General features: G+C 49.7%; 1 protein-coding gene across 4 annotated transcripts; it reads left to right on the top strand.

The window, feature by feature from the left end:
* The first annotated feature begins 1,283 nt into the window (after window positions 1-1,283).
* Window positions 1,284-25,128, top strand: LOC122375302 (nuclear hormone receptor HR96-like). 4 transcript variants are annotated; one of them, XM_043354609.1, is made up of 8 exons: window positions 1,289-1,500; window positions 11,726-11,753; window positions 17,585-17,897; window positions 20,362-20,864; window positions 21,173-21,353; window positions 21,812-22,018; window positions 22,372-22,584; window positions 23,817-25,128. In XM_043354609.1, the coding sequence occupies exons 3-8, from the start codon at window positions 17,619-17,621 to the stop codon at window positions 24,147-24,149; spliced, it is 1,716 nt and encodes a 571-aa protein (XP_043210544.1). In that variant the 5' UTR covers window positions 1,289-1,500; window positions 11,726-11,753; window positions 17,585-17,618; the 3' UTR covers window positions 24,150-25,128. The 4 variants fall into 4 exon arrangements, with proteins under 4 accessions (XP_043210543.1, XP_043210544.1, XP_043210541.1 ...); XM_043354607.1 differs by lacking the exon at window positions 1,289-1,500 and adding an exon at window positions 9,273-10,213; XM_043354608.1 differs by lacking the exon at window positions 11,726-11,753 and having other exon boundaries at window positions 1,284-1,500.
* Window positions 25,129-25,312: the final 184 nt, after the last annotated feature.

Genomic DNA, 25,312 nt, shown 5'->3' with positions numbered 1-25,312 from the left:
GTTATTCTCTATGGACTCGAATAGGCTTTTGGATTTCGGAGGGGTTTCTTTAAGATTATATGCTGTTTCGAGCTGTTTTCGAGTTGAAATATATTTCTTATGACTGTTAGCTATATAATGGCACCATAAAATCATGATTTTAATTAATATTACCGATGTAATATCGGCCGAAAAGACATGCTGTCTTGGCACGGACTGCCCTGCAGCTGATGTGGGGCCTCTAGTGCCAGCGTATGGTAATAATGGGCTGACGAAGGGTTATTGGAGACTCTTAGAGACCCACCAGGATTCAGTATAGGGTCATCAGAGGCCGGGAACATCCATCAGGGGTCTGAGTAGGCCTGCCATAGGGGCATGCATGACACATCATGGAACATGGGTCAATCTAGATCCATTAGGGGCTGTTGAAGTGCCATCATTGTTCAGCGTGGGCCCGCAATCACCTCTGATGGGCATATGCCGTGCCCCGATGGACTAACGCTGGCCCCCGATAAACCATCACCAGCCCCTGATAGGTCTACAAAGCCCCCTGCTGGGTCTAAATTGGTCACTGATATGCCCTAATGGGCCACTGAGAAACCCGTACAACATCCCCTGACTGCACCTGATGGACCAATGCCGTCCCCTCATGGGCCCACCAGGCACCACGGCTCTTGAATGGCCTCTTCAAGTCCCTGAAGCGCCTTTATTGGCCTAAATGGACCCCTGATTGGCTTATGTGGTCCCTAATGGTCCTATATGGCCCCATGAGCCCTCAACGTCCCTAGACAGCCTTACATTATATGCCACCGGTCCCTGGTAGGCCTGCACTGGACCCAATAGGCCTATACCGACCCATAAAGGGCCCATGTCGAGCCCTCATGGGCCTCCGATGACCACACGCCGGCATGTGTGGCCCCATCAGCAGTGGTCCGTCTATCCCATGTACTTACGGTCTTTTTGGCCGATGTGACACCGGTAGTATATAGAAATATCATGATTAAATGTCGTTATTATATAGTCAAAGGTCACGGAAAGAATATCCAAGCTCAAAAATGGTCTCAAACCCAACAAAAACTGATACAAATCCCCTTCAAAAGTCATAAGTCAATGAAACACCATAGGGGAATAGCTGCAGTCCCCCGCAATTTCGTCACGAGCATCGGGCCAATCAGCGTTGAGTATTGCCGAACGCCGATTGGTCGATTTCTGCTAGCTTGTAAATGCTGCTTGCGGATATAGTCTTGAACAAGTGAGGGTCGCGGCAACTAAATATTGCTTGTCACCACTTTTTCTTCGGGAGCGTTCTACCTGGTTTATATAGCCTTGATTGGGGTTGATTGTGAATTGTGATGCTGAGGATCAACAAGCAGTGAGCTGTCTTTGGATTTCATGAATTTCATGAGGATATTGATATGAGAATATTTAGAAGACTGACATGACCTAGAAGATATCTGAACATTTCCTGAAACTACTTCGGAAGGACAAGGAGGCTTGAGATTGGAGACTGTAACAGTAAAGGTGAGTTGGAGTGTGTTTCTGTTCATGTTCATAAAAAAAAAATGAATGGCATCAGTGCTGATGTGCTGTCAAAATGCACAAGTGCTTAATTGGCTTGTAACAGCCAAGGCTGGGGTGTGTTCAGATGCTGGTGCAGAATACCTGACGGCTACTGGTATCCCAGGGCTTGGGGGGTAGGCTGGAATTGAACTCTTGGATCCTGATAATAACAGTAAAGAACAATAGGGACTGTGATAAATAAATCTCGTTGCTTTTTTGCCTTTGTAATTAGGTACTTGTGTGGAAACAGGTTTTGTTGTAATATGTGTTAATGTGAGATATTTGTTCCGAGATAACCCATATCTTTGGTGGTCTGAAATCTGAATGCTGACTGCCACATTCAAAACCCACTTTTCTCTGTAACTGTGACCCTGAACTGAAGAAGTCCCATGGATGAAATGTAGGTATTTTTTTTCAAAGAATTTTGCATTTCATTTATCATTCAGAACTTACTATGAGCAAAGGCTATCATATCTCAATGAAGGATAAAGTTTCCACAATCGACATCTGCACTTGCTGCCTGCTGGCTAATGGATTCGAAGCTATCAGTGTCTACATTTTAATTATGACAGATCAAGATGCTATTGGTAGAAATCAAGGCCCTAAAACATAGAACATAGGTAGAAATGCTATTTTAGCTTTGCTTTGGTCATTGGTACCTACCTTGGATATTGGATAATGGAGGAGCTATTTGGGTCTCCAAAGCATCAAACCATCACCTAGACTCTCCCTTTGCAGTAAAATACCACTCAATTTGTGAAATGTGAGATATTTATTGAAGAACCATGAGAAATGGGCCAGTGTTGAGTGTTGCAGGCTGCTGGATCTCATGTCAATGTCTAGTGAAATCATTAGAGTTCATATTGATATGCCCTTTTTCATTATTTCTCCCATATGATTAATGCTGACATTCAACTAGACTGATATAGTTGTCCTTTCCCAGCTAATAGCACTAATAGTAATGTGTTGCATGATGCTCTATCATTGTGTTGGTGTTGTGACCTTGACCTAAGGCTGTTTCCAAATGAACAGTGGGGCCTTTTTATTGCTCATATGTTTAATGGAGTGTTTTTTTTTTTTTGCAAAAGCAATGCTAAAAAGGTTATCTGAAATGGTTATTTACCTTCCCAAGCACTTAACCAATGACCATTTTGCATTTTTCAAGGAGAGAGGGAGAGGGGCTGACCCATCCCTTGTTGATTTGGTTTGGATATTGGGCATCCATTTTTGCTTTAAATTTGATCCTAAGACCCTGGATGGCCAAATATAAAGAAAGTGTAATGATAAATGATGAAGTTAAACCTGTAGAATTAGCTTGCATGAACTCAAGCATGGATAGTAATTCTAGTAATGCATGGATAGTAATGCAATACTAATTCTCATTCATGCCTTTGCCATGTGTGACTTTTTGTGATCTTGACATTGAGGCAACCTTACATAGCTCAGTCTCAGGATACCATCAAATATTGTGATCACAATGATCTTGCTTGATACACAGAAACATTGCTAGAAAGCAAGAAACCTCACCTAGATTGATATCATGCCGATTTCGGTCGAATATGACCTGACATTTGACACTCGGTGACTGGATCGAGTCGGAAACAGAAATTTTCGAATTGCGTGCCTGAAGAACAAAAGTCAAAGCCTTTCCAACTTCACAAACAAGCTGTGGGAGGGGGAGGTGCATCATTCTGTTGAGCCAGCAAGGGTTGACATTATATTACCTCTTGGAGGTCAATGGCTCCCTACATAGAGGTCAAATTTGACATTATATTACTGAGATGATTTGTCCGAGATGCCATGATTTGTCATGATTTGCTGAGATACCCATGCCAAAAATGCCCACCGGTTGTGACTCGGCCCGGCGTGCTATGAGCCGTTCGGTGTCCCCACGGACCACTCGATCTTTTGACCTTCAGTCTCTGTCCACGGGTCGACCTTTGACCCCTGCCGGCGAGCAGCGCCATCTAGGCACGAAATTGGACAGCAACGTGGCCGCCAGGCCACGGTGGCGCATTCGAGTCATCAGATGGGATTTTCAGAGTTATCGGCTTATCACGTCGGAGCGCCTTCAAAACACCTGAAGTGGTGTCACTCCTCAAACACGTGCTAAGCCAAGGCTGATGTATCACTGCGTTTGGTTACCTATATTTACGTAGGCATATAATGACATGTGGGTGGAGCGTCCATTGGCACATTACTTTCGCTCAACGTGTCAGAATGGACTGGTTGCACCAAGGGTTGCACCGCTTTGTTTTCCGTTTGACCTTTTGTTGAGGTTTCCATGTCATGCCTCGGTGGTAGTGGATTCGATACGGGGAAGACGCACGCTATTTTCCGCGCGTTTATCATGCATTTACATGAAGGCAATCGATGCTTGGCGAGACATTTTACGGTTCTTGTTCTCTGGAGGCAAGCCCGCTTACCTGAGGTCAACCCGCGCCAGGGCGGCGATTTGATCCGAAAACATCAAAACGGGACTAGGGGCGATTTACGCCCCCCACCCTCACCCCTTCCACTCATGTTTCCAATGCAATGTAATATGGATCATGACTCATGGTACTTAAAGTCATCAAACTGCATTGACGGCTTCATCTAACATTCATCCGGCCCTTCATTCACTTCAATTCGAAGCCAAAGTTCAAGAGCCTAAGCGTTTTGCTATCTCTTATTGGCGATTTTTGTTCACCGTAACCTTGATCTGGGTGTTGAAGTGCCGATGTGTGGTTCTTCAGCTGACGTATATTCTCCATTACCAAATATTCTGAGCGTCTCGCGGAAGGAGGCGTCTGTTGGTTTCGTTCTTCATCGCTCATCGTTCACCACCTGCATTTCAGTCGACTCCACACGGATCCGGTCTCGGTAGCTACCTCCACAGTAAACAAGACTATGATAGAATCATGTTCTCAGTCTGAACTGCTTCCAGACGTGATCATTATCCGACCACTCCCCGCTCGCCTCCAAAGGCACAGGGCACATTGGGTGAACCGAAACGGGCGCCTATGTTTCACTGAACCCTCGTCTCGGGGTGACGGACGGAATTCAGCCGGAACGGGGCGCAGAGCGGGCCCGGCTAAGCGGTGTGGTGCGTGCCGAGAGCACCACTGGCCCGCCTTGCTCAGCCGGTGTAGGACACACCCGGCGGCGCTCGCCGGTCTGGGCGGGCCGACACAAAGACTCCGGCTCGAGGTGGGGCTGTCAACGCGCCGTAACGAGGACTGTGGGGGAGCGAGTGTCCTTTCTCCGGTCCGTCCCTGGCCCTGCCCCACACTGGGGACCGGACACTGGTTCTGAAAGTGACCCGCGCGCGTCGCGTTGTCTCGTCTAATTGGGCCACGCCAGTGTCGCATGAGACGGTGATCGAGAGAAGTCGAATGTGCCGCCGCCATGTCTTCCCTCGCTCTGCTGGAGATGCAATTCGGGTGAGTGGCAGTGGATCAGCGCTGGCTGAAGACCGCTGGGTACTGGTGATATTTGCGTGAACTTAATTAATAATTGCAATCCATTTTTCATCGAAGTGCACTTTTTCCGAAGACAGTTATTTGTTTCATTACAAGAAAATGCATGCTACGGATAAGTGTGGAAGTATTATTTCTGTATCCTCCCTTGTCTTGCCGCGCTTTTTCAGTCACACCGGCGAAATGGAATGTTGATGATCTCGTTACCAGCGAGTCTGAGGAGTGAGGATGTCCTGAACATACCTAAGTGTCCGGCTGTTACCTGGTTATTGGTTCGTGGTATTTCAATGTTTCACTTACGTGGTCACTAATACGGCTAGATGGGCGGTTTGAATGGATACTGAATAGGTCTGCGAGGCATTAGTACAATAGGTGATCTAGCTAATGAGTTAGCTATTAATAGCGAATAGCTGATCGCTAGCTAATAGCTAACCTAATATTCTTGAATTTCAGTTGCCGGTTGTGACTCCACCCCTTGCAAGCTTGACCACTTACTGTGCACGAGAAACACCGTATTCTCTTAACACGCAAGTTTTATGCAAACCGTCACTATCTTCATTCTTCCAGCGCCGTGCGCTACCCCCGTGCGTATGATGCTCATGAGGATTACACCCCTCGACCCTCCCCCATCACCCCTAGGCCGCTCACCCCGGCGTCCGTTCCTGCCGAGCACGTGCAGTGTGTCTTCTGAGCCTCTATCGGCGACAGAGGCTGTCACTGAGCGCGTCGGTTGTCGCTGCCGGGTCCGATCGGTCCACGGGAGCACCACGAGGCCTGTCTCGATACCACAGATAGCCGTCCGCCGGCTGACGGAGCGAGCGATCCTTGGCTTATGGGTGATACTCGACACATGAAGCAGCTAGCGGATGCATACTTTAGGATAGTTGTCTTTTTTTCGAGACTGTCGTTTTGTTTATGGAAAATCGCACTTAATACGCTTTTTAGGAGCAGATACTCGGAATGGGTTGTAGCGTACGATGCGACGAGACGGTATGATGTCTGGGATCGTGTAGGGAAGTGAATGAGTCGTTTTTGTTTTCGACGCTGATATATCATGACAGCTTTTTCTACTTCTGATCATGTGCCTACATATCCGTTACTTATAGAGGCGAACAGCTAGAGCCGAAGCGGCTGGGACCGGGCTCTCACCATCATTCAGCCCAGCATTCCATCGGTTCTCCGGCTCAGTTCCTGAGATCGAGACAGTTTTGGAGAAACTCTGCGTGCCTGTAATTGTCCACGTTTAGTTTCGCTGTTTCGGCTTGATTTCAAACGTTTTCCGTTGAATTAGTAAGAAAATTGCGAGCAATTGATTTCTTCATTAAAGAATGTAGCCATTTACGTATGCCATGGAACCCGACTAACTATTTGACCCTTGTTCTGTACGTTTTTTTTTGTAGGCACATTTTTTTAACATTTTCGAAATTTCGTTATTGAACTTACAAAAATGTCCTGAAGTGACGGAAAAACCTTTTTACGGACATTTTAGCGGTCAATATCGACTAACTCTTGAGGGATATTGTATCGATATTTGTGTTTCGTGTTTCACACAATACCCGCAGTATCATTTATCGGTGCAGTAAACGCAAACGGTTTCCAACGCATCTGCACATCACAATAGTGATTCCATGTATCTCGTTCATAACTAACCGTGAAACGCGATGACTCAGGAGTGGTCCAGAGATGACATCAGCGCGTGCCCCTCTTTGTGCGGACGCGCTCGTCAGCTGACCCACCAGGGATGGTCCACAGAGGAAGCAGGAAGCGACCGTCGCTCGCTGCTCGGGCTGACTCACCGCAGTGTGCGGCGCGAGGGGTCTTCTGTTGCCGATTATCTGCCATTGCCGGTAGAAGTGTGGGATCGTTGCTGGCAGAAGTGTAGGGTTTGGTGCGCTGAGGCGAGAAGGGTACGGTACCGTCGGTGGTTGGTGGAATGGAACTTGTTCTGTCACTGCCGTGGCTGTGAGATTAGTGTGATTAGCTAAAGTGGTTAGATCGTTGGTCGTAAGGATTCGATCGTATGTTGTGGACTGTGATTTCCAGCTGCGGTTGCCGACCTGTGGGGCATTCCACGATAGATCGTACCACTTTTTTCCAATTTGACACCCTCATCTCTTGGAATTTGACGAGAATTGGTCTCAGGGGTAATCAGGGGCTCTGAATCCACCTGTAACAATTTTAGGCTTATCAGATAAGTATTTTTTGAGTTATGGTGTATAACATTTTTTGGATCTTGCTTTGCAGCGCTAAGTTTGGCGGGCTGTAACTCTAAAACGGATTATTCAAATGCCAAATGTTATATAACATTGCACTTGCAATGAAACAGAGATTAATATGTATTTTTGAAATTTCGAAAAATACGCTATTTTTGATATATGACATATCGAGTTTTCTTTCATTTGTATTTTTTGGATTTTGGGACCAAATTTTTTTGAATTTTTATTTCTTTAAAAAAATATTTGGCTCATTGTTAAGAAGTATGCGAAAAATTGGGAAGGTGTTCTTTCTATAAATGTATTTATTTTACGTCACAATAACGGTTTCGAATAGTGATTTCGGGAGGGGAGCTTACAAATGGCGTGGTAAAGCTGCCTAGTGACATCACGGGTTACTGAAATTTCAATTCAAGTCTGAGTCATCTGAAAAAAGTGAAAAGAGGGTTCATTCAACCCTCTTTCCTATAAGCGCGAGGGGGAAAAAGGCTGTTTGGTTCTGACATTGTTTTGGACGCCAATGACCATAGCTGTCCGAGATGAAAGTTACAGGACGCATACATGGTGTCCTCCAGAGGTCTCACAACTTGTATATCTGGGAATTTTTCAAGGTTACATGAGGTCAGGTCGGTCACGTGACATCACTGTTATAAATCAATGGGGAAATACAAAAACTGTTATTTTGGCGCCGAGAATGATCTAAAACTATCCTACGTACATGGTATCGTGATTTCATGCACTCCTTGCAAAGTCCAATGCTCTACTTTTGCATTGTTAACCTTGCGTGACGTCATTTATGACGTCACTAGGGTCGTACGAGTTTTTCGTCAATAACTCCCGATCAAATAGAGCTAGAGAGTCGGGAAAGCCACCAATGGACTCGGGAAGACCTTCCGAATCGAATGATATGCCATATGATACCCTTTGCCCAGCTTCGTGACCTGAGGGGCTCTGACCTGACCTTGACCCGAGGTCAACTACTTAAGTTGACCTCACCCTAGCAAAAAGTATACCATTCGATGCACCTGAGCTAGGCGAACACAATGATGGCAATATCGCGGCTCTGTGACCATTTTTTGCGAAGTTATTTACTAAAAACCGAACCCGTAACTTCAGTCACGTGACCTGACCTCAGACGCTACCGGTTAACCTGAGACCTTAAAATTGGGTACCAATCGCTGCGACTTGTTATGGCACACACGCCCGTTTTTTCCGCGAGGCTCTAGCTCTGTTAGAAGCGAAACGGCGTGCTGGGGTCATATCAGCCCCTCCGAAACCCATTTTGTTTGCGGGAAAATGAGGACCTTATAGAAAGAACACCTTTCTAATTTTTTGCATGTCGATTTGCAATGACATGAAGATTATTTTGAAAAAAAATAAAAATGTGAAAAATTTTGGTCCCAAAGGTCATTAGAGGCAAATGAAAAAAAGATTAAGGTTTTTGCTCAACAATGAAATTTTTTCTTTTGAATTTTTAAATAGTAATATTAGTTTTTGATTCATCGCAAGCCTAGTGTTGTTTACTTTTTGTTGGTTGCTTAACCCGTTCTTGAGTTATAGGCCATCAAACTCACCGTTACATACCGAAGTTAAAAAAATGTAATGCAATATAACTCAAAAAGTTTTGATCTGAGAAGTCTGATATTTTGCCAGGCGTCTTTGGGGCCTATGATTACCCCTAGGACCGATTTTCATTAAAATCTGAGAGATGAGGGTGACGGGCCTGGTACGATCTATCGTGGAATGCCCCCTGTGTGCTCTGTGGTCTTATGAACACGGTAACAAGACAGGCACGGCTCTACCTGAGTTGACGGCTTGACTGCTCTGAAATCCCAGTCTTCCTCCGTGCTAAAACAGTGCCTTGAAGCAGCTCTTGGAGGCTAAGCAGCGAGACTGTCAGGAGAACAGACCTGGGGGTCATTCAGAACCCTGGATTTCGTTCCCGCCAGAAGACTCGTAACCTGCCGGCTGACTATGGGGCCGGTACGTTCTGGAGTTACTCCGTCGCGCGACTGAGGCCAGCCGGCCGGCCGCTGCTCAGTCCCGCTCGGCTCGTCGTGTTTGTGCCGGAGGTTGTGGCGGCCGGAAGGGCCGGGAGGTTCTCAGACACACCCCCGGCGCGTTTTGTCGTCTCGGACCGTAGTAAACTGTCCAGATCCGTCAGTCGGACGGCCGTGACGCAGTGCCGCCCGCGTCCAATGTCGCCTCGTTGTGCGCCGTATCTCAGTCCTTGTGTGTTCGATCTGCGCTGACAGTGCATACTGGCGCGTCTGTGGAGTACTCTAACGCTGACCGGGGTGAACTCGTGATCGGAGACAGTGAATGGGGTAGTATTTGATCAGAGTGCTCAGCAAGAGGAGTGACCTGTCCTCAGTGACCTGTGTTCAGTGACCGCGCCCAGTGACCTGTCGCGGCTGATCCGGCCCAGTGTCGGCTGTCAGCGGTCAGCGGCAGTAGTGTCCTATTCGGCGGCCAGTCGCAGTGTGAGAGTGTGAGCCCGCTGTGAGAGCTGCCCTGTGAGAGAGCAGGCCTGTCGCGCGCGCGATAGCCGGCTGAGCCACCTGCGCGCCGCGCTCCTTCTCAGTCGCTCCGAGGGTCGTGGTGCCGCCGCGCGTGCTCCACCCGCGCCGTCATCGGACCCACAGCGGCGTCAGCGGACAGACGGCAGTGGACGTCATCACACGTCAGCGCACGTCATCGTACGTCAGCAGTGACTCCTGACATTGACGTTGGAGACGTGACGTTGGAGACGTGGCCTGGTCGCCGGGCGCGGCAATCTCAGTTTCGACCTTCATTTGTTGTCGCCACACTCAGCCACCGATCGTCAGCAGTTGAATCAGTTCCTCTGACTGTCATCAGTCATCTGGGGTCATCCGTCATCATTCCGTCATCCGGTGTCAGCGCTGTCGCCATGGATTGGATGACGGGCGTGCTGGACCGATTTTACTCAGCTACCGATATTCAGCAGCCGCACGTGACGATCAAGGAGGAGGTTATGGACAGGTGAGGCGAATGCCGTGTCGGGCTGCTCCCCTGAGACGCATCGCTAGATTGCAATGCGAGTATGATGGCACGAGATGTTATGCCGGGCGAGATGTTTCAGCTATGCGTGATCTTTTGCAAAATCTCTCTCGCTACCTCTGATTCATTGCGTTGGTTGTTTGAATTGAAGGGATTTAATGAATGAAGGGAATTTAATTAATTGAATGGGAATTTAATGAAATTGAATACGACTGTGAATTGAACCGATAATGAGTAACGAAAGTTGCCTTGGCGACTTGCATCTGTTGCATTTTTGCAATGAATGGAAACGAATGAAAGGCCTGTTTGCATTGCGATCCCGGTCCCTTGTTTTATATGTGTCGCTTTGCTTTCATAAAAACTGCCTAAGAAGAGAAATTCGCTTGTTTTATATAGGAAGACGGAAGTCGAATTTAAAAGATATGTGCATACCTATTTGACGCTCCCGGTAATCCACCTACATTTCTCCAGAATTTACCATTTGCTTTGCAATTTTTTGGCATCATTGGCATTATGTATGAATGTGAGTTTTAATGCGTATCTTCTCTCTGTATTGCTCTCCATCAATTATGCCAAGCCCCCTCTGGTGCCGTCGCAGCGGCCTTGGTTTGTCTGAAGGAGCGGGTGTGTCTCTTCTGCCGACCAACCCGGGCCGGCCGCGCTGGCCGCAGTGTTTATAGAACCGACTGCCAGGCCCCCGCGCCTCGGGCGCTGATTGGTCGCCGCCGGTCGGGCCAGGGGGAATGACCTGACCCCGAGGCCGGGCCCCCGTCGGCTCTGTCCAGCGCGGCGCCCGAACGGTGTTTATATGCCGGGAATGCATGTGTATTTGTGTGAAGACTGATAGTGAACTTAGGGAGCGATGGCCGCTGGGCTGCCGTCTCGTCATGTTTTATAATGTTCTCAAATATCTTATCGTTTTGGAGTGAGTGCGTTCTGCTGGAACAATTAAGTTGCCATGCATTGTGTCCATGATAATGAGTGATTAGATCTTTATTTAAGCAACAGATGATATTTTGGGCTTTCTATTCATTCGTAATTCATAGCCAGCCACGTATGGTAGATACGCCTGAATTTAGCTGAGCGTATGTTTGGCTGGTTCCATCGTATTGAGCATGCCACGGGTGACGGGGAGCTTTATTATTAACGTTTCATTGCACACAAAAAGCTATACAATGAAGTTTTTTCAAGAATGTCTAAGAAAGTGGGCTTTTTGGACAGGGATGCTCATTTCTAAGTTCCGTTCTGCTTCGCTCCTTGGCCTGTCCCGTTCCGCCTGGGATGATACTAATATATACGAGTACACATTACACAGCCAGGGTTTTTTATCCTTCCCTTCGAGCTATTCTGCCTATTCAGATTCACACACCTGTCGCCTACCGTCCCACCCCACAATGGCCATCGTAGCAGCACCTCGCCCGGCCCTATACTCTCCCCCTGCCAGCCGGGTGAGCCGGCACGCACGCCGTGTTTGACCCTGTGTCTCTTCGGCAGCCGTTCCGGGACTGTCGGCTGCTGACCGGTCAGTGTTTACCGAATGTCTGTCCCCGTCCGTGACCCGCGCCGGTCTGTTTACAATGCCGCGCGCGTACCTCAGTCGTGTGGCCATGAACCGACCATGTTCGTTTCGTTTATAATGGTTCGCCGGTCGGGAAATGGACCCATCTCTAGCATGTGTATCATGTTGTCGGCCTCATTGGTTGCATCCCTGAGTAAAATGCAGTGCATTCTTTTTTGCTGGATTTTTAGTTTCTTACCTATATTTTTCTTGCTCGCAACTTAACCAATATGTTGAGACAGATTGTTGCTGAAAAAATCATTGTCTTAAATATGACTTGTGGATAGCTACATTTGATTATCTGTCGCAAATTGGGCTCAATCAACCCCAGCAAATTTGCTATTCAATATTCATACAGATGTCTAGGTGAGCCAGATACACCTACACCACCAACCTTTTGCTGACGACGGCATGATGTTATCTTTTTTGGCTAAGGCCTAAGTTAGCTATTTCGACGTTACCGTAGGCGGATATTCATCAACAGAAAGCTGTTTTGGTTCCGATATAGTGTATTTTTATACGTCTTGTTCTGTGCTGTTTTTGCTATAGGTATTTTGAAGCATGCCTTGTCTGTTAGCATTTGCTGGCCCTTTTTCAACGAGGTCACCATTCCGCTGCCAAAGTTATTTTCTAATTTCGGCAAGTCATCACACCATTCTACCTTTGCACATGTCGATGCATATTTGGATGTTCTGTCAACGTCCCTCGACCATGCCGTGACATCACTCGCCTTATCGACTAGAGCTGAAAGGCTATGAAGTATGATTTATAACCGCCGTGAGCACTGAGAAACGCTCTCGACACCGGCCAACACCTCTGAACGGAGACGGTTCTGGCTGTGGCCGGTGAAACGTGGGCAGCAGCCCAGCGCCGTCTTTTCCGCCGTAGCCTTGCACGTTCCTGTGCTGTCTGTATCGGGTCGATTGTCATGTCGCATGTTGTCGGCTCACACATCGTCGTTTTCCGTCGCTGTCTATCGACACACGGTGCTATTTCAGGCATGAATGCGCCGTTGCCATCCGAATCGCGCATCAATGCCGGTCATCAACCGTCACAGGAATAGCCAAGGTCAGTCTCTGGGGCGCATCGACTGCCAACGGCTCTATCGTTTCTGTGACTTTCATCGTTGCGCGAGATACTGTACTTGGGTCCAATGTGCATAGCATTGAGACCCTTGATGTCCATTGATAAGCTATCAGCTCAATAAGTGGGCGGAGGAAAGCGTGAAGCTCGGCTCACATGTGGATAGAGTGGCTCTGTATGAAGCTCTAGTTATAGTTACCTACCGCGTAAAATATGAATGTTATTTATCAGTCATTCACGTTATTCACTCGTACCTAATGCCCAACTGCTTTTGCCACTGGCCGTCCCCTTGGCATTTTTTAACGGCCCTTATCATTGCTACTTACTGGTGCTCATTTGCCATGAAGGTCGGATGCACAAAGCTTGGTGTGGTCATCAGGGCTTACCTCCTCATCGCTTCCTTTCTTTTTTCATTTTTGTTGGTAGCTGGTGTGCCAGACCGTGCCTTGTCAAATGGGTTCATTACCGCACCACTTTCAGTCTTAGTACCACTTCCACTTTAGCATCACTTTAGAGGACTTGAGCCCGCTTTGGCTTATCTAACGTGCATTCTCAGCATTTTAAAAACGTGTGATCTAAATCAACGGGGTGTCACTACTTAATATCACTAGTCGGAAATCACAAAGCATGATTCATAGAGCCTTAAAAACTCGGTTATTGTTACACATATTTATCGTATCGGTTTTAACCGTCATCAAATTGTTCCTTTCGAAGTTTGATACCAAATACCTTGGGTGGCAAACATATTTATCAAAAAGATGTGTTATCATCTTTATTTTAGCTGACACGTGTAATGGGTATCTAATTGATATCACATGCAACACCTTGCAGACAGTAATATCCCGACTGAATAAAACGCTGTGGATGGCTTATTTTGCCATCATGCCGATTTAGCCATTTCAGCTGAGTCGTAAAACCTTTGCACTCTTGCATTGATTCGTTTTCCTCGCATTTCGGAATGAATTGATCAATGGCTATTCCGGTTCACACTTCACAGTTCGACAGTCCAAACGAACCACTGTTGATTAGACAATGCAAGTGCGTCGTTCCTTTTTTTCAAAATCATCGGTTGCGGATTTCAATGGCATGCCATCTTGTTTAGGTCTGCAGTTATTCGGCTCGCGCGGCATTTTTATTCATCGTCCACAAGCAGCTTGTTGATATTATGCAAACACAAATAGTGGCGTAAAAATATCTGAGGTGCCTCTCCACATCCCGACAGCTCCCCGGTAACTATTAATTAAGTTAAACAATCGCCGCCGATTGAAACCGAGATAGCTGCGTGGGGCGGAGTCCCTCGTCGCGCATCTGTCCAGTGGTCGCCAGAGATCGGCGTCGGCGTCAGCGGCGCATGTCGCTCCAATTTCCTCAGAATCTGAATACCGAGCGAGCGCGAGCGGTGTGCAATCGGCGTCGGCAGAGCTGGCGACAACAGCCACCGGTCGAGTGCCGTCATCACGCCAGCCGCTGGCTAGAGAAACCGGCCGGCTCGGCACGCCGGTCAGCCGGAGCGGCCAATCAGCGACTGCGCTCCGAGGGCGTGGGCAGGGGCCCCGCGCCGCCGACCAGACGGTTTATAGGTCTTGGGAAATTTGGGAAATGGCCTCGAAGATTGACATCGGCGCGGCGACATTGTCGCCTGGCCCCGGATCGCTTTCGCCCTCGTTCTGATCTGGTTTTCGACCGAACGAGAGGAGAGATGCCCTGTTTTTGTGGCCCCAGCCGGTTTTAGGGGAGAGGCGATGGCCTTAATTATCGCGATTATGGTGCGGTTATGTGGGCACCGTGAGTAAGTGGCGTGGGGCTGGCTGGCGTAGATATCGTAACTTGATAGCCTGACGGTTTTTACTGCACTTTTTTCCATTTTTAACAGGACGGTTACATGTAATAACTTGTTGGCTACCCACATCCAAAAAGACATGAGAGTCCTGCATAAAGCACGAGACGTTTTCTTTTTTTTCAAATAGATGACTTTCCGTGGGTAGAAAGAAGCTTGGGTAGAAGTTAGGGTCTGTGGCAATATCTGATAGGGGCTTTTGGGCCATAAATTCTTAGGTCGTTAATTATTCGGTGTCTTCTCGTTTGACCCGCATTTCACCATTTTCATTTTATCTTTCGCTTTCTTTGATGACCTAGTTGATGATTGATTAATGTTACCACATTTATAAAACTTTTGGCTAAACAAAATCGAAATATGAAATGTAACTATTCACGGCGAGTTCCATTTTATCTACATTTTATCTACATTGTACATTTTGTACCGTTTCTGTATGGCTCTTGACGTCTAAAACTAGATCTCTGCGCGATGTTTGTGTAGATGTTATTCATGGGTTTTCATTTTAATATTTCATCTTTGTCCATATTGTGCAATGTTGATTGTCTACGGCCTACGCTTACTTTGCTGCTTTGCTTTGCTGCTGTCTGTGCCTTTGGTATGCTTGGAACGTTCTCCTTGAATTCTCACCGGTCTTTCTTTTATAATGCATCTTTTAATTTTACCACTGATCGTTAAGTCACCTCTAGGCTGGTCACAGGGTCACTCAGAACTGGAGACTTATTCTGCAATCCTTTGTAGTTTGATTATACTTTGACTAATGACTGGTCACGACACCAGAATTCACGAAATGAAAATTCAATAGAAACTGCTCCTAGCCGTGAGTCGGCACTGGCAGTCTTTGAAACTTTCGACAACTGATTGGGGCTTCAGTTGTCGGGTCGCTGGTACTTCGCATTATTATCGTATTTGACAATCAGAAAAGTCGCCGTCCGTTGTGCCATTTAGCTTTGTGCACATAAATGTGAATTTATTGGCCCTATGCTAACGGGGTTTGCACCAGCGTACGGCTAGTTCCGGACGAAGGCCATTATCATATGACGAGGTCGGGTGCTCACGGGTCGCACCATTACGTCCAATTCAGCGTGTCAGTGCGCGCTGTGCAAGGCGTGAGGGGAAACGAGCGTTCGATAGGGCAGGCCTCTGTGATGTGCCATGGAAGGTTACATACGTTTAGAGCTTAGTTCAATTTTTCAGTCAATATTCCACCTTCGTGTGTGCCAATTTTAACTTGACAATGATATAGGCTTATTTTATATAAGATGAAGCTGAAATCTTCTGAAAATGATGTAAATTTTGAATGCCTTTGATAACTTTGGTCTTTCAACTACTCTTCAGTGTATACATACAAAGCTCGATAGACAAACTCGCTCATTAAATGTAGCCTCAGGTCAGGCCTGCCTGACCCATGCCTGCCCAAGCCCATGGGAAACACACTTCACTGTGTTGAACTGTAGCATGCAAAAATTACTATCGTTACCCGCTTCTTGCGTAGTGACTTTTCCGACGACCCGTGTTCCCGGACCTTACAAGTTACACACGCCTACACCTACCCGGCTTATGTATATCGACACCCACCCAATAGTCGCACACAAACACACACTGGGCGACCATGCAGCGCCTGCTATTGAGCGTCCCGCCTGACCTTATGGGCTACCGACACACTGGCCCGCGCGTGGTTACCAGTCATTGGGTCGGCGTGGCGCCGCGCGCTATACGCCCGAAACTGCTTGGGGGACGTCAGTTTCGCGTTCTCGCAACACGTTTATCTTGGAAATGTATGTTTTGTTGTTCGCTTTACTTTCGGCAAGCTTTCTTTTATCCAGCTAAGCTTCATGGAATTCGGTATTTTCCCCAACTAGGTATGCATCATTTGTAAGATCTCTGATAAAATTAACAGCATTTAATTTGTGTTAGGTATAGGTAACAAGTCGCCAGTCTTCTTCAGCCTGCCATTAATAAATTGCTGACTAATTGCGATCCATCGGTGACTAGCGCTTCAGCTTGTTATCGATCTTTAGGAACGTGTGCACACATCTGCTATTGTATGCGCTGTCATGCGCAGTTTGTCTGTGTGCGCCCTCCCCTCCACACCTGTTTCGCTGTCCATTTGTCCATTTACCGACCATCGTCGTCGGACGGGCCCGTATCGGCCGATTTTACAGCAGTATAACGGCGTACCGTGACGATCCTGGCGTCATCGCGGCGTCACGGTCACCGTACGCGTGACGTCCACGTGCGCCGCCCCCCGCCCCCCCCCCCCCGCTCCCTCCCCCCCGGTCGATCGGTTGGCCTTCTTTGCTGCGGAGCCGCATGACAACAGCTGAGCCTGTCCCAGCATAGCTGGAATGGCTATCACTATTGACGCTGTCCGTAAACATGGCTAGCATGTCGGCCACCGGCGATTCACCTACACCCCTCCCCTCCTTCCCTCGATGTTGGACCCACCGACCCGCCCCCGCCGTCATCCATTGAGGCGGCACGCTACCGGCGCGTGGAGTGTCGCCATGCCCCGGTGTCGGCGCACGCAGTGGGAGGGCCGGACCGGCATGCGGTGCCGGTATCGGCGGCAGTCTGACCCCCGACCAGGCCGCGGTGCCCTGACCCTGTCCTTCCGCTGTGGGGATCGGTGGTGGTGAGTGGTAGGGTTAGTAACACTGGAGAACAACGGTGGGAGAGGTGGTTGTGCCTCCCAAGTATCAAGTCTGTCCGTGACTTGAATCGTTTTGATGGTGGTCGTGCTAAAAAAGCTCTTGATGGGCAAGGCTGTGCCATAGCCAACGTCTCCCACCTACCCGTGCTTTCAAATTCAGTCCAGCCTATCTATCTTTGCCTATTTTCCTGTGTTGACCTTTGACTCTTCTCTCCGTGTTCACAGTTTGGAGTTGGGCGGTGACCTCTACTGCCAGCCGATGGGTGACACGGAGGAGGCGGCGCTGTCGGCCGGCGCTCCTGTGCCGGTCTCCGTCCCGGCCCCCGGCCCGGGTATGGTGCCCGGCCTGTCGGAGGGCCCTCCGCACCACAACGGGGCCGTCCCGCCGTCCGCAGCGGCGCCCGGAGAGTCTCCAGCCACTCCTCGGCCGGCTAAGGAGTGCGGCGTCTGCGGAGATAAGGCGCTGGGCTACAACTTCAACGCCATCACCTGTGAGAGCTGCAAGGCCTTCTTCAGGAGGAACGCGCTCAAAACGAAGGCGAGTAATAAAACTTATGAAATTGGAGGCTCATGGTGCTAGGGAAGAAAAGGCTGGAATAACGTGATTCAATGCTTCCTTTTGATGAGTTTTGCCTATGTATTGCTTTTGTGAATTGGGAATGGACTAGCCGATGTTTATTCTTCAATTCTTCATTTCTTTCCGAAGTGGTATCATCACAGACGTTCTACAGTTAAGCGAAGTATGGATATTCATTACGGAGCGAGCGAAGCGAGCGTAGTCTTTCCTTAGATTAACGGAAATTTCTGAGTATGAGCGGCCGGCCGGCCGGCCGGCCGGCCGTGCGGACGCTTTTGCGAGGCTTATATCTCAGCAACCACTTGACCGATTTACACGCGGTAATTTTTGTAGGGTAGCTTCATTCCTTCTACCAAGTATTGGACTATTCCCGATGCATGTGGGTGACCCCTTATGCACGTGCCACGTGCAAAACGAAGAGGTGTCAGTTTTGCAATTGTTGCAATATCTCGGTAACTACTGGGCCGATTGCGCTCAAAGTTGGCATGTAGGTAGGCACCCACTAGGCACTGCATATCCATGTGCCAGAGTTGGGGTGCTGCTGCACGTGCGCACGTGCAGGGGTCGTTTCCAGATCTCGAGAACGGCTGGACCGATTGCGCTCAAATTTGGTACACGGTTAGGGACCAGTTAGTAGGGTGCCGTGCACAAGTCACTTGGGACCCATTTTGCACGTGCGCACGTGCAGGGTGCCGCTACCAGATCTCGAGAACGGCTCGGCCGATTGTGCTCAAATTTGGCACATGGCTAGAAACCGATCAGTAGGGTGCCGTGCACAAGTCAGTTGGAGGTACCCCCTCGAAATTTCGCACGTGCAAGACTCACCCCCTCGCTCGCTCCGTTAGTCGCCCCAAAAGGCGCTATACTGGTTTTATGTGTGTTCATTCGCTGGGACTTAATGGCGAGTGCTTCACCCAGGGCCGGAGATCGAACGTAATCAATCATCGAATCGTTTGTCTTCATTTATTGATAGGCAATAATTCACCATTACCCATCAGTCGATGCCAGTAGTTACTAGGAATCAGGGAAGGTGGCTGGTGGTGATAGCGGTAGTGCTGCCAGCTAAAATGTTCACATAGTGTCGTTCGCAGTGGCATTGGGTTTTCAAGCTTCTGCAATCTACAAATGAGGGACGTCGCCTTGGCCCTGACACTGACCGCCAGCGTCGCTGTCCCCAGACGGGGGTACAGCTGGGAGATGGGGGGGGGGGGGGTTCTGAGAGCCGAGCGGCGCGCTCCCATGCGACCGACACCCCTCCTCCCTCTCCCCTATCAGCCCCTCCCCCGTCGGCGCGGACTGAGATAGCGCCTATCGGCGGCGACTGGGCGGGGTCGCGGCGGGGGTCTTGGACTTGGGCCACGCCGGTGGCCGACCGATAACGTGTGGCCGTGACAGTGAGCCTCAGAGCGCCTCCGCGTGGCGGGCTGTCTCGCACACACACCTGTGCATACGGGACGCATGGGGTATCCGTGGCGGGCGGGGCTGTTATGAATGTCAGATTGAATTTGCTGAGGTCAACTGGTACGTTCCTACGTTGCATCATGTATGTCTTCTAAAAGCCACTGTATCACATAATTTTTCACTTGAAGTAAATCATCTACCTAAGCCATAAAATCTACCATCTAAAACATCTACGGAGAGATCTGACAGTGGGATTGCGCTTTGACACTGGTAGTCGAGGTGCTGGGACGGTGGGACCCATGTTTCATCTAGGATTCAACTTCCTTGATTTTTGTCAATGATTGCTCATTACTCTTGAAGCCCGAATGCTGAGTTAGAATGGCTCCCTCTCACCCCTTCCGTGTGACCATGTGGTCCAGTATTTATTTATAGACCCCCTCTCGGTCAATATTTATCCCGTGCCCTGGAATTCTGCTGCGGTGGACACACCACCACCTGACGTGAGGGGCAGTCGCGCGCCGTCACAGGGGCCTGGCTGCCGTCCCGTGACCTTGCCCGCCGGCCATGTGTACGGTCACGTGAGGTGGCCGCCACGTCTGGAGTCGGCCCCTGTCCGGTCTGAACCGGTATGAACCGGCCCGGTCCGTCGATAGCGCTCGGAAAGGACGCCACTCGTGGTGATATGTTGTTTCTATATACTCTGATATGATGGGCGGTTCTCCCATGGCGACAGTGTCGCGAGATAAAGGCTGACGTACAGTCGAGAGGTCTAACACAATTGAACCGGCTTTACTCAGCAGCTTTCAATGATCCGATGCGTCAACCACTCACTATGTGTATAGCTGAGGAATTTATCTTCTTTACGAGTTCTCTCACACATGACTTGTTCACTAGGTATGTAATGTCCATGTCATCTCGACCGAATCCAAGAAGATCGACATGATTCTGTTCTGTACCTTCGCCCTTTTTTACCAAAATCCCAGTGTTTCCGGGCGACATCTAACCCGTTTTCCTTCTTCGGCAGGTGTTTCGATGTCCGTTCCAGGACAACTGCTCCATCGACACCGTCACTCGGCGCTTCTGCCAGAAATGCCGACTCAAAAAGTGCTACACCATCGGCATGAAGAAGGAATGGATCATGACCGACGAAGAACGCAAAGTCAAGCGTCAGAAGATCAACGAGAATCGCTCGAGGAAGTGCGACCAGACCTCCAACGGCGGCGTGGCTCCTGCCGGCGGGATCGGCGGCGGCGAGGGGTTTACGCCCAACATCAAAGCCGAGCAGGGCAGCCCTTACTCGGCAGAGACCTCTCCTTCCGGCTGGCTGCCTCATAGTCCGGTGTCACCCTACCGGTACGGGCTGGCGTCTCCTGGCGGGCCCACAGCGGCCGTGGGCGCGGCTGGAGCACACGAGCCGCCCGCGGAGGGACAGAGGAGGATGGTGGGAGAGATGTCGCCGCTGTCACTCAAACACTGCGGTGTACAGGTGCCCGACTCGCCGCCCGAACCGACCTCCATCGATGACGGGTGAGCCGCCGAGAGGGGAGATGGAAGTGTGAGTGAGGAAGGGAGGATTTGATAGCAATGGTGGTTAGCTGAAGGCGAGGGGCGGCTGGGGGAACAAATATGAATGTCTCACTTACGGAGTTACGGAGTTGATTGGCATTGTTAAGTTTTGATGCAGTGGTTCTCTTCTTTCCACTGACGTGTCATCACGTTCTAAGTTTGACCCCCCAAAGGTCTACTTCGGTCATATGCGAGCTAAGTAGTTACATGCGCACTATCTAAACCTGTCTCCCCTTAGCTAACCGTTTCTTCCCCTTTTCCATCGACAGCTCCATCAGTATGAGCACCATCCTGGGCAAGGCACTCCGTGCTGAGTTCAGTGACACCCAGCTGCGTGAACCCGTCCTGCCGACCGGGGCGCTGAACCGGGCCGAGCGAGACAAGATTGACGAGCTGTTCGAGGCCGAACAGGCGCTCATGGCACCGCTCAACGAGGACAATATGTTTGTGGTGAGTGGTGGGATGTGGGGGTTGGCGGGTGGGGTTTGATTGGTATGATGATGGTGTTGATTTGGTTAATAGGACTGGTGACAGGGAAGAGTGGGCGAAAGAGGGATGTGGTCTGTTATAATATGTCGTGATGTGCGTGCTGAGTGTGGAAGAGGAGTAGGCAATTAGGATGCCTCAATTGTGGAATACGACATATAGACATTTGTATAGACATTGGCATGCAGAGGCTATTGGGCATACATATCTCGGTGTGAATGTATTTCGTAGATGCAGATGTTCTGCTGCTTATCTGCACGCGGTTTTACATATAGACAGTGTTTTGTTCGCTCTTTTTTCATGTAAATGATAGCTCACATGTCTCGGTATCGGGCAATCGAAAAAGCCCGTGGCGTGTCAGAATACGTTATTGTTATTGTTGACTGTGTTCGACACTGCCTGATTGTCCCTCTCACTTACAGAATCTGGTGAACACGGACCCGTCCCTGATCAACGTCATCAACCTGTGCGACATCGCCATCCGGCGGCTGATCAAGATGTCGAAGAAGATCAGCAGTTTCCGCAGTCTCTGCCAGCGGGATCAGATCGCGCTGCTCAAGGGCGGCTGCACGGAGCTGATGATTCTGAGGAGCGTCACCACGTATGACGCCGAGAACAACAGCTGGAATGTGAGTTGGATGGCTCGGAGGCTGGGAGGTGAAATGTTGTTGAGGTAGGAGATCTTTAGTTGTGTGTAATTGGCGTCTGTTTGCCTATCCTAGGAAGTGCAGTCTGTCTGTTTTATATAAAGTTCAGGCTGCTGAGTGTGTTCTTGGGCTACCTTCGCTAAATGCGGGGGGTTAATTGCTCGGTGCAAAAGTAACATAAAACTATGCGTAGTTTTCGTTAATCACATTTCTTCGTTCGTTCAACTCGTCATATCCATCACAATTTTTACCTCCAAGTATCTTTATTCTTTGCCCACACCCGTCACCCATAGGAACCCTAGCATTAAGGGTATTCTTTTCTATCACTTGCTTAGATTCGCGCCAACGAGACCGACTACACGAGCATCAAGCTGAACGTGTTGAAGAAGGCGCCGTACGACGTGTACGAGGAGCACAAGCAGTTCAACCGTACCTTCAGCCACCGCTGGAAGACGGACCCCTACATCATGGGTATCATCAGCGCCATTACGCTGTTCTGTCCGTCCCGGCCCAACCTGGAACACGTCGACGCCATCACCTTGGAGCAGGTTAGTGGACGAGCGAGGGAAGAAAGAGGCTGGCTGGCTGGTGGGGAAGGGTCAGCTACGAGTAGTTGTTAGGGAGTTGCTAGGGAATAGGGGGTTGCTAGTTTGTCAGGTAGTTTGTGTTTTGCCGGGGACATGAGCTGTGAGCAAGGGCTGGTGAGTATTGCTGGTGTTTAAGGTCAAGGACTAATGCTAATGAAATGTTTTGTGTGACTGAGGGGTGTGTGAAAGGCAATACACATGTGTTATTGTTTAAGTGGCACCTAGACCTCAGTTTGTGACTGGTGCGTGTGACATAAGTTCCTGACTGCCCCTGGTTATACGGTGGGGCCACGGTTTGTCATAAGTCCTAGTCCTGCGCTAACGCGGTCAACTCAGGCTACTCGTGCCGCAAGTTTTGGAACTAATGAACTCGGTGCAGCGTGACTAGCTGCGATTTCTCTATGACTGCAATATGCTCGTTGTTCAGGTAAAATTACCGAACTCAGGGCTGGGCCCTGCTATCATGGCCTTGGAACTCGTCACGAAGTGGGGATTTCACCAAAGCACAAAAGAAAATCAGAATATGAGGGTTCCTCTCTAGTCCCTAGTTCCGATGGGAGTTTCCCTTTTATTGGGCTTCCTGCCAGCGGGCCTGCTTTTTCGTGAGCATGGAATCACCCTAGTACCGAGGGAACTTCCTTGGCTCCATGTTTCCCTGACTTGGTGTATTCCAAATGAGCCAGCCCCGCTGCATTATTTAAAAAAAAAAACGTCTCCCGGGGATTCAAGTTGTGTCAGAATCAGTTTGCAAGTCATGCCGCACTAGCTGGGTTACTTCCTGCACCACATGTGAATTTCAGTTTGACCCCTCTCGTCTTGCTTTAGAGGGTGCATTCTTATCTAATAGAGCGGATGGTCTGTGACTCATAGTCAGCAGAGCAACAATCGGGCGCCACTTCCCCTGTTTTGAGCTGTCGCGACCGGATATAGGAAACAAATATCGGCGCCGTGCTGCACGCGGTACTAATGTTTGTACTCGGGCAGTTTGGGCAGTTGCGAACAACATGATTATCATAGCATTGCAGAAATATCCTGGCACGGACAGAATAGAACACTGGACTGTCTGGTGCGACAGGTTTTGAGGGCAGACACTGTTTGATATTGTTCGATAAATAGTACTCGCCGTGACATTCACGGTACTCTGTCGAATGTTGATGCCGTTCTTAGCTGACGCGTCGTCCCTCCTTTCTCAGGAGTCCTACTATTACCTGCTGCGGCGCTACCTTCTCACCACCATGAGCCCGTGCGAGGCCCGCTCAGAGTTCCTCAAACTCATCAAAAAGATGGAGGAACTCCACCGGCTCAACGAGGACCACATCAAGATCTTCATGGACGTCGACCCCCTGCACGTGGAGCCGCTGCTGATTGAGATTTTCGACCTGAACCCGATGCGGAGTTTCGCTCCCGCCCCGCCGGTGGACATGTCTGATCACCAGCACCAGCACCAGCCCCAGCACCAGCCGCCGGTGCTGCAGCCGCCGCCGCACCAGCCGCAGGCGCCGCCGCCGCCCCCGCCGCCGCTATAGAGGCCATCCACAGAGCCCACTGTGGTAGATAGCTCAGCACCACTGCTCAGCTGCGCTCGTGGGTACCGGGCGCGCCGACTGGGCTCGATTCAGCCCTCGTGTGATTTGTTACGGCGTGCGATATTTTACTGGAGAGCCCTCGTGCTGGCGTTTCGTGGCCCGCGCGCTGGCGTTTCGTGGAACCTGGTATTGTACAACGCTGGCCGGGTTTGGGTGGCTCAGCCTTTACTGCATTTTCGCGGAGGGCTGTTGAGCTGCCGGGCGACCGCGCGGCACACGAGTTGTTAGATTTAGATACCAGGTGACTGCGGCAACGGAGACCGCTGAGGGCGCTGCTAGCGCTGGATGGAGAGAACGGATGTCTCTCCAGGTATATAAAACTCAGAGTTGCTGTGTCGGGTGATGTCCCCAACCCTAACGAATTGTATAGCGCGCGTACACGGCGAGCCAGTATAGGTAATACCGCACCTACGAGTGCAGCGTGCATGTGAGCGTGAGTGCGTGCGTGCGTGGGTGTGTACGTGCAATTGGTGCCTCAGTATACATATGCTCGAGCGGTTCATGCAATACCAGGTTGTCACTGTTGTGAGTCGGCAGTCACTGCCGATAATCGTACCTGGCTTCTGGGCGTGGAAACGAGTTATCCTGCGCGCAGTTGGTATAAGCTCATAGCACAAACGCCTGCTAGGTGGCGTTGACGATTTTTGGGCGTCCAAAGGAGTTGGATGTTTTGTGATGAATTATATTGTCACTAGTCTTGCGGGTGGGTGTCTGTTTATGCGTACCGTATTTACGTGTGAGTGGTCACCTGTGCGGTGTCTGTATGTCTGTGTGTGGCTGAAGTGACTCCGACAGTGGCGTCGGACGGCCCTCAGTGCTCAGAGGGAGTCCGTCTGGGTCACGGACCGCCCAAAGTGCCTCGCACGGGTATAACCGTGATCCACACTGCAGCAAACTGAACTATATGTTACAACTGTGACCGGCGTTTATTTAGAGGGAACTGTGACAGCGAGACGGAGAGCTCCCCACAGCGGGTATCGCCACTACTGGACAGATGTGCTTTGTTAGCGGATGGATATACCGGATACATTATTATAACAACACGCGAGGGCCGTAGCGAGTACAGAAAACGCCCCCGGATAATGGTGCAGCATCCCACACAC

Source organism: Amphibalanus amphitrite, unplaced genomic scaffold, assembly GCF_019059575.1.
Source record: "Amphibalanus amphitrite isolate SeventyFive unplaced genomic scaffold, NRLGWU_Aamphi_draft 001813F_arrow, whole genome shotgun sequence".
In the NCBI taxonomy this organism is placed as follows: domain Eukaryota; kingdom Metazoa; phylum Arthropoda; class Thecostraca; order Balanomorpha; family Balanidae; genus Amphibalanus; species Amphibalanus amphitrite.
The sequence above is the reverse complement of the archived record's forward strand: the minus strand, read 5'-3'. Positions and strand labels throughout refer to the sequence as shown.